The sequence below is a fragment of the Artibeus jamaicensis genome, unplaced genomic scaffold (genome assembly GCF_021234435.1).
Source record: "Artibeus jamaicensis isolate MK-2021 breed Jamaican fruit bat unplaced genomic scaffold, CSHL_Jam_final contig_354, whole genome shotgun sequence".
Classification (NCBI taxonomy): domain Eukaryota; kingdom Metazoa; phylum Chordata; class Mammalia; order Chiroptera; family Phyllostomidae; genus Artibeus; species Artibeus jamaicensis.
In genome coordinates, this window is record NW_026521803.1 from 73,609 (window position 1) to 87,935 (window position 14,327).

At 42.9% G+C, this 14,327-nt stretch overlaps 1 protein-coding gene across 1 annotated transcript; it reads right to left on the reverse strand.

Moving 5' to 3' along the window:
- Positions 1 to 295: 295 nt before the first annotated feature.
- LOC128627261 (uncharacterized) lies at positions 296 to 8,142 on the reverse strand. Its single transcript, XM_053664314.1, has 4 exons — positions 7,906 to 8,142; positions 7,613 to 7,738; positions 6,917 to 7,514; positions 296 to 619 (listed from the first exon to the last, which is right to left on the reverse strand). The coding sequence occupies exons 1-4, from the start codon at positions 8,140 to 8,142 to the stop codon at positions 609 to 611; spliced, it is 972 nt and encodes a 323-aa protein (XP_053520289.1). The 3' UTR covers positions 296 to 608.
- Between the last annotated feature and the right edge of the window lie 6,185 nt (positions 8,143 to 14,327).

Consider the following 14,327-nt stretch of genomic DNA (forward strand, 5'->3'; position numbering starts at 1 on the left):
CGGTGTTATAGAAGTAATTTCTTGCACTCTTACAGCTGTAAGCGCAGTACATAAGCCACTTCATAAGAATGCTATACACCTACACATGGCCATTCACTCCTATCTTGTCTGGTCTACTACTAAAAGGTCTGATGGAGAAGGCCGCAAAGGTTAACATGAACTCTCGCTTAGCTGGCAGATATACACTACTTCTTCTAATTTCACTGCTATATATAATATAGCAGCAATATATCTTAAAGCAAAAAAATGAGGCTTTAATCACAGATGAGTCTAAAGTTGTCTTGGGGGAGGTGTTTAAACAACCACAAACTAAACTACTACTAGTGGAACTACAACTCCCACTAAAGAATTTAATTTCACAGTAAAGGGTCAGAGACACACGTACGGGCAGATGAAGATCCATTAAATAGCATGCCTTCCTTCAGCTGTGAGTCCAGAAAGCCTGCCACCAGGAAGGCTGGGCATTCTGGCTGAGGCAGGTGGGGTTAGGGATGCAGCTACACCTAGTGATCAGCTCTGGATCGCAGCAGCAGGAGCAGGAAGGCGGAGGCGAGGCTGCCCTGTGAAAAGCACTCTTCGACTGATTCTCTCAAAGTCCGGTGACATTTTCAAGGTAAATCTGTTAAATGACATCACAATCATTCTTATTTGCCTGGATGCTACATAACAGAGATGCAATTATTGTCTTTTGTGGATAACAGGAAAAGAAGGCTCAATTTTAGGATACACACTGTTAGTACTTTAAAGAGATGTATAATGAAAACCTTTCATTTTCCTTTTGGAAGTTGAGTTCATTTCCAAAGGCAAAGTTTCACATTTCCACAGTACAGTTCCAACATCTACTACGTTAATTCCCAGTTCTCTACTACAGAAGTCCTTGTTTCTCTCCATCTCAGGAGATTTTGAAACTTTTAATAGATGGACGACTTGTATGGTAAGTCTATCTCCCTTAACTTGCCTTAGCTCACTTCATCCTAATGCTGCTCCCCCACCAAAAATGGGTAAGAATTCAATACATATTTACCTAAATTTGCCCTGGCTGGTGTAGCTCAGTGGATTGAGGGCAGGCTGAGAACCAAAGGGTCACAGGTTCGATTCCCAGTCGGGGCATATGCCTGGGTGGCAGGCCAGGTCTCCAGTGGGTGCCACAAGAGAGGCAACCACACATTGATGTTTCTCTCTTTTTCTATTTCTCCCTCCCTTCCCCTCTCTAAAAATAAATAAAAATCTTAAAAAATATTTACTTGAATTAACGTGTGTGCCTTCATTATTTTAAGGCACACAGGGCTCTGTGCTTACTTACAACAAGCAAACAAATATCTTCTATATATAATTTCAACAAAGAAAAATTTCCAATGGCTAATCGTCACTGCAAAATTTAATTAAAACTTTATATTGTGGTAAGTAAAATTATAGAAAACTTTTTTTACAACTGGCTGGATCCAATATCTTTCCCAGATCAGATCAGTATTTGAAATGTCACACTGGCAGCTTCACCTAACAATCACATCAGTCTGTTTATAATTTTGGCAATGATAATTAAGATGCTAATAAGTACATGAATGTAAATTATATTTTCACCCCCAGCTCTCTTTCAGCTCTTGTCAAGAAAGGCTAAAAAAGCAGAATGAGGATCTTAGTGCTTTCAGAACAGTAGATGTCACACTTCAGCAAGTAGCTGAATTCCCTGGAGGGCTTGTTCCAACAGACTGCTGCCAGCCGCCCAGAGTTTCTGATTCAGTAGGTTTGGGCATGGCCCGGAGTCTGCACATTTAACAAGTACCCAGATGCTGATGCTGCTGGTCCAAGGACAACCCTTAAAGAACTACTCTTTTAGAACGTTTCTCAAAACGTGGCCACAAACCAGGACCATTCCAGGTGACCCTGGGCGCACTAAGTTTTGAGAAGCAGAGGTTTAAACACAGATTGCTGTCTCCCCTGGCTCAACACCTACAGGCCTCCCCAAGGTCACAGAAGCTGCTGAGGTATAGCACGTACACTTGATCTACCTGCACACTTTGTCACTCTTGATTACCCTCCCTTCGCTTTCCACATGTTCCACCCTTAAACACAAAAAAAGTGTAAGGACAGAGACCCTTCCCTGCCAGCATCTCCAGAACTAAGGTTGCTTGTACCTGAAAACACAACCATTTCCTTCTCAGGCCTGTTTCCTTTTATTTTTCCTCAAACAGTCCCACCCTTAATTATGCCCTGGCCTTGCCAGCTTCCCCACCGATGGTGGTGAGGGTGGGGGGAACCTACAGACTACCAAGGTTGATGACTAAGGCTTTCCTACTCCCCACCCAACACCAGCCTTACTTATTTTTCTCTCTCTAGTTTTTTTGGACCTATGGTGTACACTCAGGCTTTCTGATGACTAAACTGAAAACCACGGCAGTGTCTTAGGAACCAGAGAAGCTAAATACTCCTATGATAGGAAGTTTCTATTATTTTGTATGTTTCTAAAAATTTTCATTACTTACTTTGAAAAACTTTAACAATTAAACTTTGTTACTTATAAAATAAACTTATTAACATGTTGATTCATAAAAATAATAAGCACATAAAGATAGGAAACTATAAGGAAGTTTGTGGGAAAGTTGTATTTCAAAGAGAAGAATCTTAGAATTAAACTTAAAAGCAAAATGGACCCCACCCTTAGAAAAAATGTTATACTGTTGAAAAAGATGTAACTACTTATTCAAACTCCTGACCCTCTAACTGAAAACTATGTCTCAGGACACTTCTATAATAACACTCACTATACAAAGCTTTATAAAATCTAAAACAAAAACTGAAGGGAAACTATACTTAACCCAAAAGAGGTCATCTACCAAAATGGGTAGCTTACTGATTTCTAGAACGTATTGCAATTGTTATGGAACTATGTAATTTAAATAAAGTCATCAGCTTTTATAGAACTGTCACAGAAATACATAGTAAAACTTACTTTTCCCCAAACTAAAGATTATGCTTGAATTACATAGGGTTTATATAATCTGAACACATAATACAAATTTCTTGTTCACTAAGTTCATTTAGAATTATTCCAGCCCAGTTTTATATATGTTCACTTATCCATACATCACTATATGTAAGTAACTTCTCTTCTGAAAACCTATAAAATAACCCTTTGACAACGTAAGAGACTAAATCCTTTAATTTTCTAGGTCAGAGCAATTTATTGCACTCCAACAGTACTTCTTTACATTCACATAACACTAAAAATGTTTAGTAATTTCTTGCATATTTCTTTCATGCTTACTGATTTCGATCTGAAGCATTTTCATCATATCAATTATCAGTCTAGTTAAAGCACTGTAAAAATGTAAACTGTCATGACCCAAAAAAGAAAAAGTCAAACTGCTAAACTAATCTAGCCCTGCTCTTTGTAAATCTACATACTTTAAATTTTTGTATTTTGAAATAGTTTTAGACTTACAGAAAAGTAGCAAAAAGCAGTACAAAGATCTCAAGTACACTCTTCACCTGCCTTCCCCAAATGTTTACATTTGACCAAAACTAAGAAATTAAACATTGATACAACAATACTAACTAAATTTGACTCTTTCCTCACATTTGTCCTCAAAAGAATATTTCTCAACAAGAATCCCAAATTCACAAAGTTAAGGTTCAATCTATTCCAAATCCTGTAGGTGAAACAATGGCCTGATCTGTTTGCATTTCTGTTCCTGCAGACCAAAAGCCTGCTTAACAGAACTTAACACATCAGTCCCATTATAATGTAAAACTAAATACTTTGTTGTTTAATATAGATTGCACCTTGGCTTTTTAAGAAACTGAGTCGAAGAGGAATTACGTGACAGCTGTCTGGCTTCTCAGTGTGGAAAAAAAAGTAAAATGATTTAACTTTCTTCTTCACAGCTTACTTGTATGACTTTTTACAAAAATTATTTTTAATGATCATTAATAGCCTAGAAGACAGAAAGTCTTCAATATTTTGCCAAACAAATGAAATATTATTATATTTAACCTATTTTTTGCCCAACAAATTAAATATTATAAAATGGATAGTATTTTTTAATTGAATAATTATAGTAAATAAAGTCCTTGTAGACAAAAAGTCTAATTCTTTTTTTTTTCATACAAGTAAAGCACTCTATTTCTGATGTCTGGCATTCAGATTACCTGCAGTACACTTCCAGAAATGATTAATTAACAATCAGATAAATTCCAAACCCATTCCAAAAGAGGGTGAGAATGAGGAGTGCTGCATAAGAGGGGCAGCAAAGTACCTTGTGTGTAAATCCTGGCTGCATAAAAACACCTCCACTGATTACATAAAACCTCCTGATTTAGTCCACTGGGTGGCCTAAAGAGGACCCCTGAAGAAATAGTTCATTTCGAACGAAGGAAAAATGCAAGCCCATTCTAATTTCTAAAAATCACTTCTCTCCCTCCCTTTTGTGTCCGTCCATTCATGTATATTTTAAATGGCTGCAAATGATCAGGAGTCACATTAGTAATTTATTCAACAAATAATGAATGCCTGTTAGGTCTAAAGCTCTATGCTAAGTGTTTCATGGAGAACCAAGAGGGAAAAATATCGACTTTGCCCTCAAGAAGCTTACAGTCTACCTTCTCTATCTTTAAAATGATTTCCATGCCAGGTAAAAAGTAGCCAATTAATACAGTGTCCAAAAGAATCAATAAAAAATGTTTCAGTGTTGCTCATGATATCATAATTAACTTTCTCAACCTACCAAAAAACCTGACTTTTTCAAACCATTAAGTACCTCATACCTGTACTACCTAAAATGCAAAATAGAGGAGGGTGGGGAAGGTGGACTGCAACACAGCTGATCCTTGCACACACAAAATTCGCCAACTTCAAATTTTTTTAAATTTCAACATTTCTGAGCAATTTCTCAGATATTATATTTCATTTCCCTCCTGCCCACAAATATACTAAGATAACTCTGGCTTTACAATAAAAAGAAAGCACACTTCAAGTAATAGTGTGGTAGTTGAAACAGTGATATATTTCCTACATCAATTTTAGTAAAAGGTCTCTTTTGGTTTGACTGATAATTTAGACACACATCAGAACTACCCAGGCTAAAATACTTCTGAATGATGAGGGAGCAATTATGTAAATGACCTATAGAAATATTGTTTTCACCATACTGCTCACAACTTAAAAAGCCATCCAAATGCTATTTGACACAGCCTAAATTCAAACAAATCCCAGGCAGGGAGTTATAGTTCTAAAGTCCTCACACTTACCCTCTAATACTAGTTGAGTTATAAAGCTCTAAAACTGGCAGTTTACTCCATATTTCACTAATAAGAAAGAACACAGGCCAAAGTCTCCATTACTTTTATATCATACAGAAGTGCATCATTTTGTTAAATCCTCTAGAACAAGTGCAATTACCAGACAGTTAAGAAAGCATTAAAGTTAGGAAAAGAGTATTTCTCTGTTGAAGTTGATGGTTTGAGTTACACAGCGCTGAGCCAATCAGCCAACTAACTACAGGCTTAACTTCATCTCTGCCGCCAACTGTTCAAGGGATCTGCAGCTCAGCAACACGGGAGGTATCCTTTCGTGCCTGTACGAACCTGGGAGTCCAAGAAGTAAAAATGTATGTCTCCACAGGCCTGAGAGCCAAATGCCTTCAATGTTTAAAATATGGGTTTACTGCCAGTGAAAACTTCCATCAAATTACCAAAAAAAAAAAGAAAAAAGGAAAAGGAAAAAATCCAACTTATTCATTCCTCCAGAATGGAAACCTACTTTACAACCCAAGTTTACGGTTAAAAAGCAACCTTTATATTGAAAGAAAAACAAGAAGTCCAGTGCCACCACTGTATCTGGCCCTTAATGAAACTAATACACAGGAGAAAGAAAGTGTGCAAACGTGCAAGCGTTTGTTAGTTATCCACAAAAAATGCTCCGGGTACTAACGGCGACATAGAAGTAATTCTTGTAAATACAAGCGGGGAGCCGCGGCTAGACCCCTGGCCTGACCCCGGCCTCGCCTCCACAGGTCCCGCCAGCCAGGGGCTGCTCCGGGTACGAACGACCCTCGCGCGCAAGGCTTGTACACACACACACTCACACACATACACACTCACTCTCAAGCACTGCCAGCCCCTTTCCTCCCCACCTGGGACCCCCGGGCCGGCGCGGCCGGGCTAAGAAAGTTGCCACTAGCCAGCGGCGCCCCGCTGGGGGTCGGGGATGGGAAAGCGGAGTCTGGCGGGACCAGGGGCACCGTGGCACGAGGCCTGGGGTCCAAGCTACTCCCTCCCGGCCACGGAGTGCTCCAGCTGAGACCAACGAGGAACGCCCGCGCTGGCTTTCCGGAGCTGCCACGCTACCGCCGGCCTGAGCCCCGGTCACCGGCGACAACCGGCCAGGGGCGGCGGCAGGAAGGGCAGGGTGCAGAGCGACCGTCGCAGTCGCTGGAGCTGCTGCCGGGTCCGGGCTATGGCCGCAGCCGAGCACCGGAGAACACTCCCGGCCGCGGCTCCGGGTCCGAAGGACGGCGCAGCGCCCACGCCAGGCGGCCGGGCGGCTGCAGCTCCGAACTTCAGGCAAAGTTTTCTGCTGTTCCTCTTGGAACCTGCCGGGGACTCGGAGTGGTGGAGCGGTGGCCGTCCGCCCCGAGCAGGAGCCCAGGCCGCGGAGCAGCGGGGGCCAAGATGGGGGCCTTGGCTCCAAGGTTAGTGCTCAAACCCGGTCCGCTCCGCCAGCTCGAGTTCTAGGTGCCTACCTTCCCCATCGGCCCTGCACCCAGAGCCGGCAAACGGGCAGGCGCGGTGCCCGGCCCGCCGCGCCCCCTCTCCCGACCGGCCGCCGCCTTAGACTCTCCACCGGGAAGTTGCCAGCGTCTCCGGCTCCCGCTCCAGCCCGCGTGCCTCAGGTGACGGCAAACTTGGCCCTGCTTACCTGAAAATGCCTCCCCGGCTGCAGTTAGCAAAAGTCCGACCAAAGTCGCCAGGCAAGTCCCAAGCCTCCTCATGTTGCAGAGTGCGTGCCGGGCCGCTCCCCGGAGGCGGTGGGTGGGCGCGAGAAGGCGGAGGGCGGACGGGGCTTTGGGCTCGAGGCAGCTAGAAGAGAAGGGGAAACCGCCAAAAACAGAACCAGTACTCCAAAGTGCGAACAGTTGCAGAAGTCCGAACTCCAGAGGATCCCGCGGCGAAGGGAGAGGGTCGTGGGTCCTCTTCCCCGGCCGCTGACCCCAGTCGGCGTCTGGCGCTGCTGCCAGAGGGAACGGAGGGCTCCTCGGCAGAGCCAAAATCTTCCCTCTGTTCCGGCGGCTGCGCCTGCCGCCTCTCCTCTTCCCCTGCTCCAGACCCGAGGCTTGCGTCCCGCCCGCTGCCAGTCCGCCGGCAGCCCCGAGCCCGGCCCCCGGGAGGCGGCGCGCCAGTAGCGGAGCCCGCGCCGGCTCCGCGCGGGGCTCTTGCTCCCCGACTGACTGGCGGTGCCCCGCAGGCCGGCTGAAGGGAGAGCCCACGTCACAGCCGTCAGGTGCCGCCGCGGTCCGCTAGAGGGCGTGCGCGTCCAGCCCCGCCGGCTGGCGTCCGGAGCTGGGCGGCAGCGGCGCCTCCGGGAGGGAGCTCGGCTCGGGGCAGCCGGCGCTACTGCTGCCGCTGCCGCTGCCGCCGCTGCCGAGGCGGCGTCACCGGAGCGTAGAGGAACGGCGGCGAGACGGAGTTTCACCCCGTCCCCTTCCTGGCCCCAGACGCGTCTACTGTTTTGTGGCCTTAACTGGCGAGGGGTTGCGCCTCAGCCAGAAGTTTGTCCCGGGTCAGGAGCCGCTAGTAGTTCGAGAGAGCGGCGGGCTTGACCAGGGGCCTGCAGCCCTGCGAGAGTGGCGAGGCAGCGCCGTTCCCGACCCCCGACTCCAGTGTTACCAAGCGGGGCCAGCTTCAGGCCAGAGTCGCAGGATCCCTTATCCCCGGCGGCTTTGGGAAAGAGGAGCCAGGGGGGTCAGGGAGGCTCCGAAGGGCCCGGGGAGAAAGGAAGTTGGCGGGCGCCCGGGGAAGGAGAGCCGTAGCCCTGAGCGCCCGGAGACGGCAGCGCTCCAGCTGGCCCTGTGGGCCCAGCGGACTGACAGGTCCCTGTCTCCGAGCTCCCGAACCCCAAAGGCGGGACGCGCTCTGCTGCTTCATTGTGCCTCCTTGGTCCCCAGTGGGCCGAAGCGGCTGTAGGCGGTGTACGCACGGAAAACCGCTTCGCACTGAAAGAGGGTCTGAACATAACCAGTGATTTCTGTATCTGGTGCGAAGTGTTGGGGAAAAGGAGAGGAGGAGGTGCGGGAAATGAATCAAATAATGTCTTGAAATTTACCATTTGGGGTATGGAATGACTATGTTAACAAGTGGGTAAAAAAGCTTCAAATGTTTCAGAAAATAGGTCCACTTTGTAAAATTACCCAAAACAAACTGCCCCCAAACCCTGTCTCCCTGGGGATATGCATAATGATCAAGCACCAAACAGCTATAGATGCCAGGCCCAGCTAACTGAACACAATAGCAGACCGGGGAAGAGGTTAAATTAGACACCAAGAGTAACACGGTGTTCTAGCACAGGTAGTGACCTGGGAAAGAAGGCAAATCCCTGATACAGGTGTGCCCCCCCGGGGCTCCTCTGAACTAATTTCTACTTTCACCTAGTGCTTATAAAGGTCCTTAAAGTACGTTGATCCCACACTCACCTTGTCCCTGTTTCCAGTGGACTCCTCTTAGTTACTAGACAACTTTGCCTCTGATGTTCCAACAAGCATGCTCCTCTTCAGGAATTTCACTTACTTGATCCTTTTCAGAAGTGCTCTTTAAAATACTCTATGTTAATCATTTGCTTCATAATATAACCTTACATCATCCTGTTACTTCCCCTAAATACATACTTGTTCGGCCTTCTTTAACTAGAAAATGCACAGGTGAAGTATCAGAGAGGAAGGGAAGTTGCACAACTGTATAGGCTCAGCAAGTGAGGATGGTCCAATCTGTTACCTGGGTTTTCATTTTGTTGATGTTCTGTGTGCACTATGATGGAGCCCAAGTTCCCTTTTTTAAAGTGGTAATGTGTTTTCCATTGGAGTGTTTATGCTAGTAGATAAGTGGAGGATCCAAAAGGAGAGAGAAGTCAGTCTAGTCACTTCTGAGTAACTTCTTTACATTGCATGAAGAATTTAATATTAGGGTAGGATTTAATTGGCAAAGTATGTTCATTTGTTAGCTATTATTTCTTAAGGCCATACTATATGCTAGGCACTGCGCTATGTGCTAGAGGTTGTCTTAGACTGGGCTCCCCCAAAACAAACCTGAAGTAAGAGTTTAACAGCAAGTGGGTTTTAGTGGGAAGATAATGCCAGAAAGCAGTGCAAGAAAGCAGAAATGTGAAAGTGAGACAGAGGGGGGAAAGTGTATTAATGAGCAGATTACCACTGTGGAAAACTGGGACTAAATCCCTTGGTGACCTCAGTGGAAAAGCCCTAAAAATGGAGCACTCAGGGCCATGGAAAGGTATAAGGTGGCTTGGCAGAGGGGTGGGAAGCAGCTATGTTCCTGCATCAGTGGAAAGAAAGCCCAGCAGGGACTCCAACTGCTGCTACCCTGGTAACTTGAAGATACCCTTTCCTTCCTTCTGTTACTTAAAGCTTAGTGGGAGGGAATGCATTTCCATCATCTCTGCTCTCTACCATTAGGATGTTAAGCTGACTATCCTCATTAACCTGTAATTCACATTGCAAACAGGTGGTGTTTTGTCAGCAGCCCCTTCCCTTGCAAGTCATGACAACTACTGTTTCATTACTCCCTCTTAGAGCTAACTGGCCAAGGCAGTGTTGGACTCAAATGGAAGCCCTGTGTTGAAAATAAATTGATCGGACTAATTCTAAGTGAAGAGGAATGTATTGGAATTCCTGTTGGAATTCTTTTAGTGGGACATTTACTTTAACTTCTTTTTTCGAGGGTGGGGGGTTGTTTGGGTTTTTTAAAATTTTAGTCCAACCATGTGATACTCCTGCCTCTCTAAGGACAATAGTAACATTACAGAGTGGTTGGTCAGAATTGGGGTGCTGTTAGTCAACCCCTAACATTGATGGGCTTGGAGTATTGGTACAAATGAAGACCAATCATATGTCTAACCATTACAAAGTTATTTATCACACTACCAAGCTATTATATCTTCCTACCTTGACAAATGTAACAAAAATATCAAATATCGAAAGATAAAAAACCTATATTTTTTAATTTGAATTATTTTACTGTTGCTCAATTACAGTTGTCCATATTTCCTCTTCACCCCATCCCCTCCAAACCCACCTCCCTCTCTTGCTTCCACCCTTTTCCTTGGTTTTGTCCCTGTGTCCTTTATAGTAGTTCCTGAAAACCCTTCTTCCCACTGTCCTCTCACCCTCCCTTCTGGCTATTGTTAGATTGTTCTTAATTTCAATGTCTCTGGTTATATTTTGTTTGATTTTTTTCTTTTGTCGATTATGTTCCAGTTAAAGGTGAGAGCATATGGTATTTGTCCCTCACCATCTGGCTTATTCCACTTAGTATAACGCTTTCCAGTTCCATTGAAGCTGTTGCAAAGGATAGGAGCTCCTTCTTTCTTTCTACTGCATAGAATTCCATTGTATAAATGTACCATAGTTTTTTTATCCATTTTGGGTTGCTTTCAGCACTTGGCTATTGTAAATTGTGTTGCTATGAACATTGGGGTGCATGGGTTCTTTTGGATTGGTGTTTCAGGACTCTTAGGGTATATAATCCTAGCAGTGGAATTGTTGGGTCAAAAGGCAGTTCCATTTTTAGTTTTCTGAGGAAATTCCACACTGTTTTCCACAGTGACTGCACCAGTATGCATAGAAAACCTATAGTTTCTACATGACAAAAGTCAGCAAAATATCAAAGGCAACTGAATATATCATTTTGAATATGTGCATTTTCTGTCAGTAGTCTGTATGGATTAGTAATAAAATAAGGACACGTATAATTCATTCATAACATATTTATTCCATAAAGTTGATTTTCTCTTTATTTCACTAAAATCACTAACTATAATGAAGATTGTCACAAATTTGTGTTGTAGTGACATCTGTGATCTGAAGCTGTGCCGTTCTGTATGTCATACCTAGCCACATTTCAGTTTTGTTTCTCAGCAGTGTCAGCTATATTGTGAATGCTCAGTAACCACATGTAGCCACAGTAGCCACATAGCCACTGCATTGGATACCATAAATATAGAACATTCCCATTATCATAGGAAGTTCTATTGGACAACACTAATAAAGGATTTGTATGTTCAAATTATTCCAAATTTGTGTATATATTTCCATCAAAAATGAAAGTTAAAATTTTAAAATCAGAAAATTTAGGAACTACTGAGCAAGATGGAGGCATAGGTGGATACACTGTGCCTCATCGTACAACCAAAATAAAGTCCACAACAAATTTAAAAACAAAAAATAACCAGAACTGCAAGAAAATTAAACTCTGTAGACATCTGACAACCAAGAACTTAAAGAAGAAACATACATCCAGACCAGCAGTAGGGTCAGAGATGAGCAGTTGGGGGGAAGAGGACTCCTGGCAAGGCAGTGGCTGGAGGACCAGGTGGTCCCACATTTGCACATGGATAAACCAGGAGGAATAACTGGGGAGCGAGACAGATCATGCAACCCAGGGTTCTAGCATAGGGAAATAAAGCCTCAAACCTCTGACATCAAAAACATGTGGGGGTTGCGGCAGCAGGAGAAACCCCCAGCCTCACAGGAGAGTTTGTTAGACAGACCCACAGAGTCCTAGAATGTACACAAATCTACCCACCTGGGAATCAGCACCAGAAGGGCCCAATTTTCTAGTTGGAAGCGGGGGAAGTGACTGAAAGCCAGCTGAGCAAGCAGCATTGTTCCCTCTCAGACCCCTCCACCACATATAGTGCCACAAGCCAGTGATATGTCACTCTGGTGAATACCTAAGGCTCCACCCCTTACTATGTAACAGGCACATGGAGGCAAAAAAATATGGCCCAAATGAAAGAACAGACCAAAGCTCAAAAAACAGAACTAAGCAATGAAGAGAGAGCCAACCTATCAGATGCAGAATTCAAAACACTGGTAATCAGGTTGCTCACAGAAATGGTTGAATACGGTCACAAAAGAGAGGAAGAAGGGAAGGCTATGAAAGTTAAATAAAGGAAAATGTACGGGGAGCAAACAGTGAAGGGAAGGAAACAGGGGCTCAAATCAACAATTTGGAGCAGAAGGAAGAAAGAAACATTCGACCAGAACAGAATGAAGAAACAATTCAAAAAAATGAGAAGAGGCTTAGGAATCTCCAGGACAACTTTAAAAATTACAACATCTAAATCATAGGGGTGTCAGAAGGAGAAGATAAAGAGCAAGACATTAAACATTTATTTGAAAAAATAATGAAGAAGAACTTCCCCAATCTGACAAAGGAAATAGACATCTAGGAAGTCCAGGAAGCTCAGAGAGTCCCAAAGAAGTTAGACCCAAGGAGGAACACACCAAGGCACATCATCATTACATTAACCAAGATTAAAAAGAAGGAGAGAGCCTTAAAATCAGCAAGAGAAAAGGAGAGAGTTACCTACAAAGGAGTTCCCATAAAACTATCAGCTGATTTCTCAAACCTTGTAGGCAAGAAGGGACTAGAAAGAAGTATTTGAAGGCATGAAAGGCAAGGACCTACATCCAAGATTACTCTCTCCAGCAAAGCTAGCATTTAGAATGGAAGGGCAGATAAGGTGCTTCCCAGATAAGGTCAAGTTAAAGGAATTCATCATCACCAAGCCCTTATTATATGAAATGTTAAAGGGACTTATCTAAGACAAAGGAGATGAAAAATATGAACAGTAAAATGACAATGAACTCACCACTATGACCCACTGAACCTAAAAAGAAACAAAAATTAAGCAAACAACTAGAACAAGAACAAAATCACAGAAATGGAGATCACATAGAGAGTTATCAGAGGAGAGGGGAAAATGGAGAAAAAGGTACAGTGAATAAGAAGCATATATGGTAGATACAAAATAGACAGGGGGTTAAGAATAGTATGAGAAATGGAGAAGCCAAAGAACTTATATGTATGACCCATGGACATGAACTAAGGTGGAGAAATGTTGGTGGGAGGAGGGGTGCAGGGTGGAGAGAAATAAAGGGGAGAAACAGATTGGGACAATTGTAATACATAATCAATAAAATATATTAAGAAAAAGAAAATTTAAATTATTTTCCAATAATTGTTGAAAACTATTTTCTTTTAAATGATTCAGTTATCTATTAGAATTATAATATAAGGTATAAATTATGATTATGAATATCAGCATTCGAATAAAATTATTCATTAAAAGTTTAAAATTTTGTTGCAAAGGGTAGTAGCTCCTTCTTTCTCTCTGCTGCATAGAATTCCATTATGTATATGTACCACAATTTTTTGATCCATTCATTTACTGATGCACACCTAGGTTGTTTCCAACTCTTGGCTATTGTAAATCGTGCTGCTATGAACATTGTGGTGCATAGGTTCTTTGTAATTGATGTTTTAGGCAACATGGATGGAACTGGAAAGCATTATGCTGAGTGAAATAGGCCAGGCACTGAAAGACAAATACCATATGATCTCACCTTTAACAGGAAGCTAAACAACAAAACAAACAAGCAAACAGAATAAAAACAAAGACAATGAAATAGAGAACAAGTGGGCAGCGACCAGAGGGGAGAGGGAAGGGAATTTAAGGGGAAAAATGGGGAGGGATTTTGAGGAACAAATAGGAAGGACACAGGGATGAGGACTGGGGAGGGGGAAATGGGAGGGAGGTGGGGAGACCGGGCGGGGGGGGGTGGGATGGGAGAAATAGACAAAAAACTGTACTTGAAAAATAACTAAATAAAATTAAAAAAATAAAAATATATATTGGATAAAAAAGTTTAAAATTTTATTATATGAAAATTAAATTTTAATTTTGCTTTAATTTTTCATAAAATGGAAACCCACCAACAAATCTAGCATTCAAAGTTTACCTGGTTGTCAATATAAATAATCAGTATTATGTTTCGCATAGGTTAAAACTAATACCTATTATTTTAACAGTATTATTAATTATTTAATTTTGCAAAATATTTCTCAATCACCATGTTCAACTACATGTAAATACTGTACTAATGGTTATTTTCAGCAGAACCACAGATTGGAACATGAAGAGAAGCAAGAAGATTGACTGTTGGCACTACTAGAACCCTAATCATTTTTTAAGACTTTAATATTTTTGTTATCTGCAAGGAAGGATTTGAGTTTTATATAATTTGACTCTTTTTTTA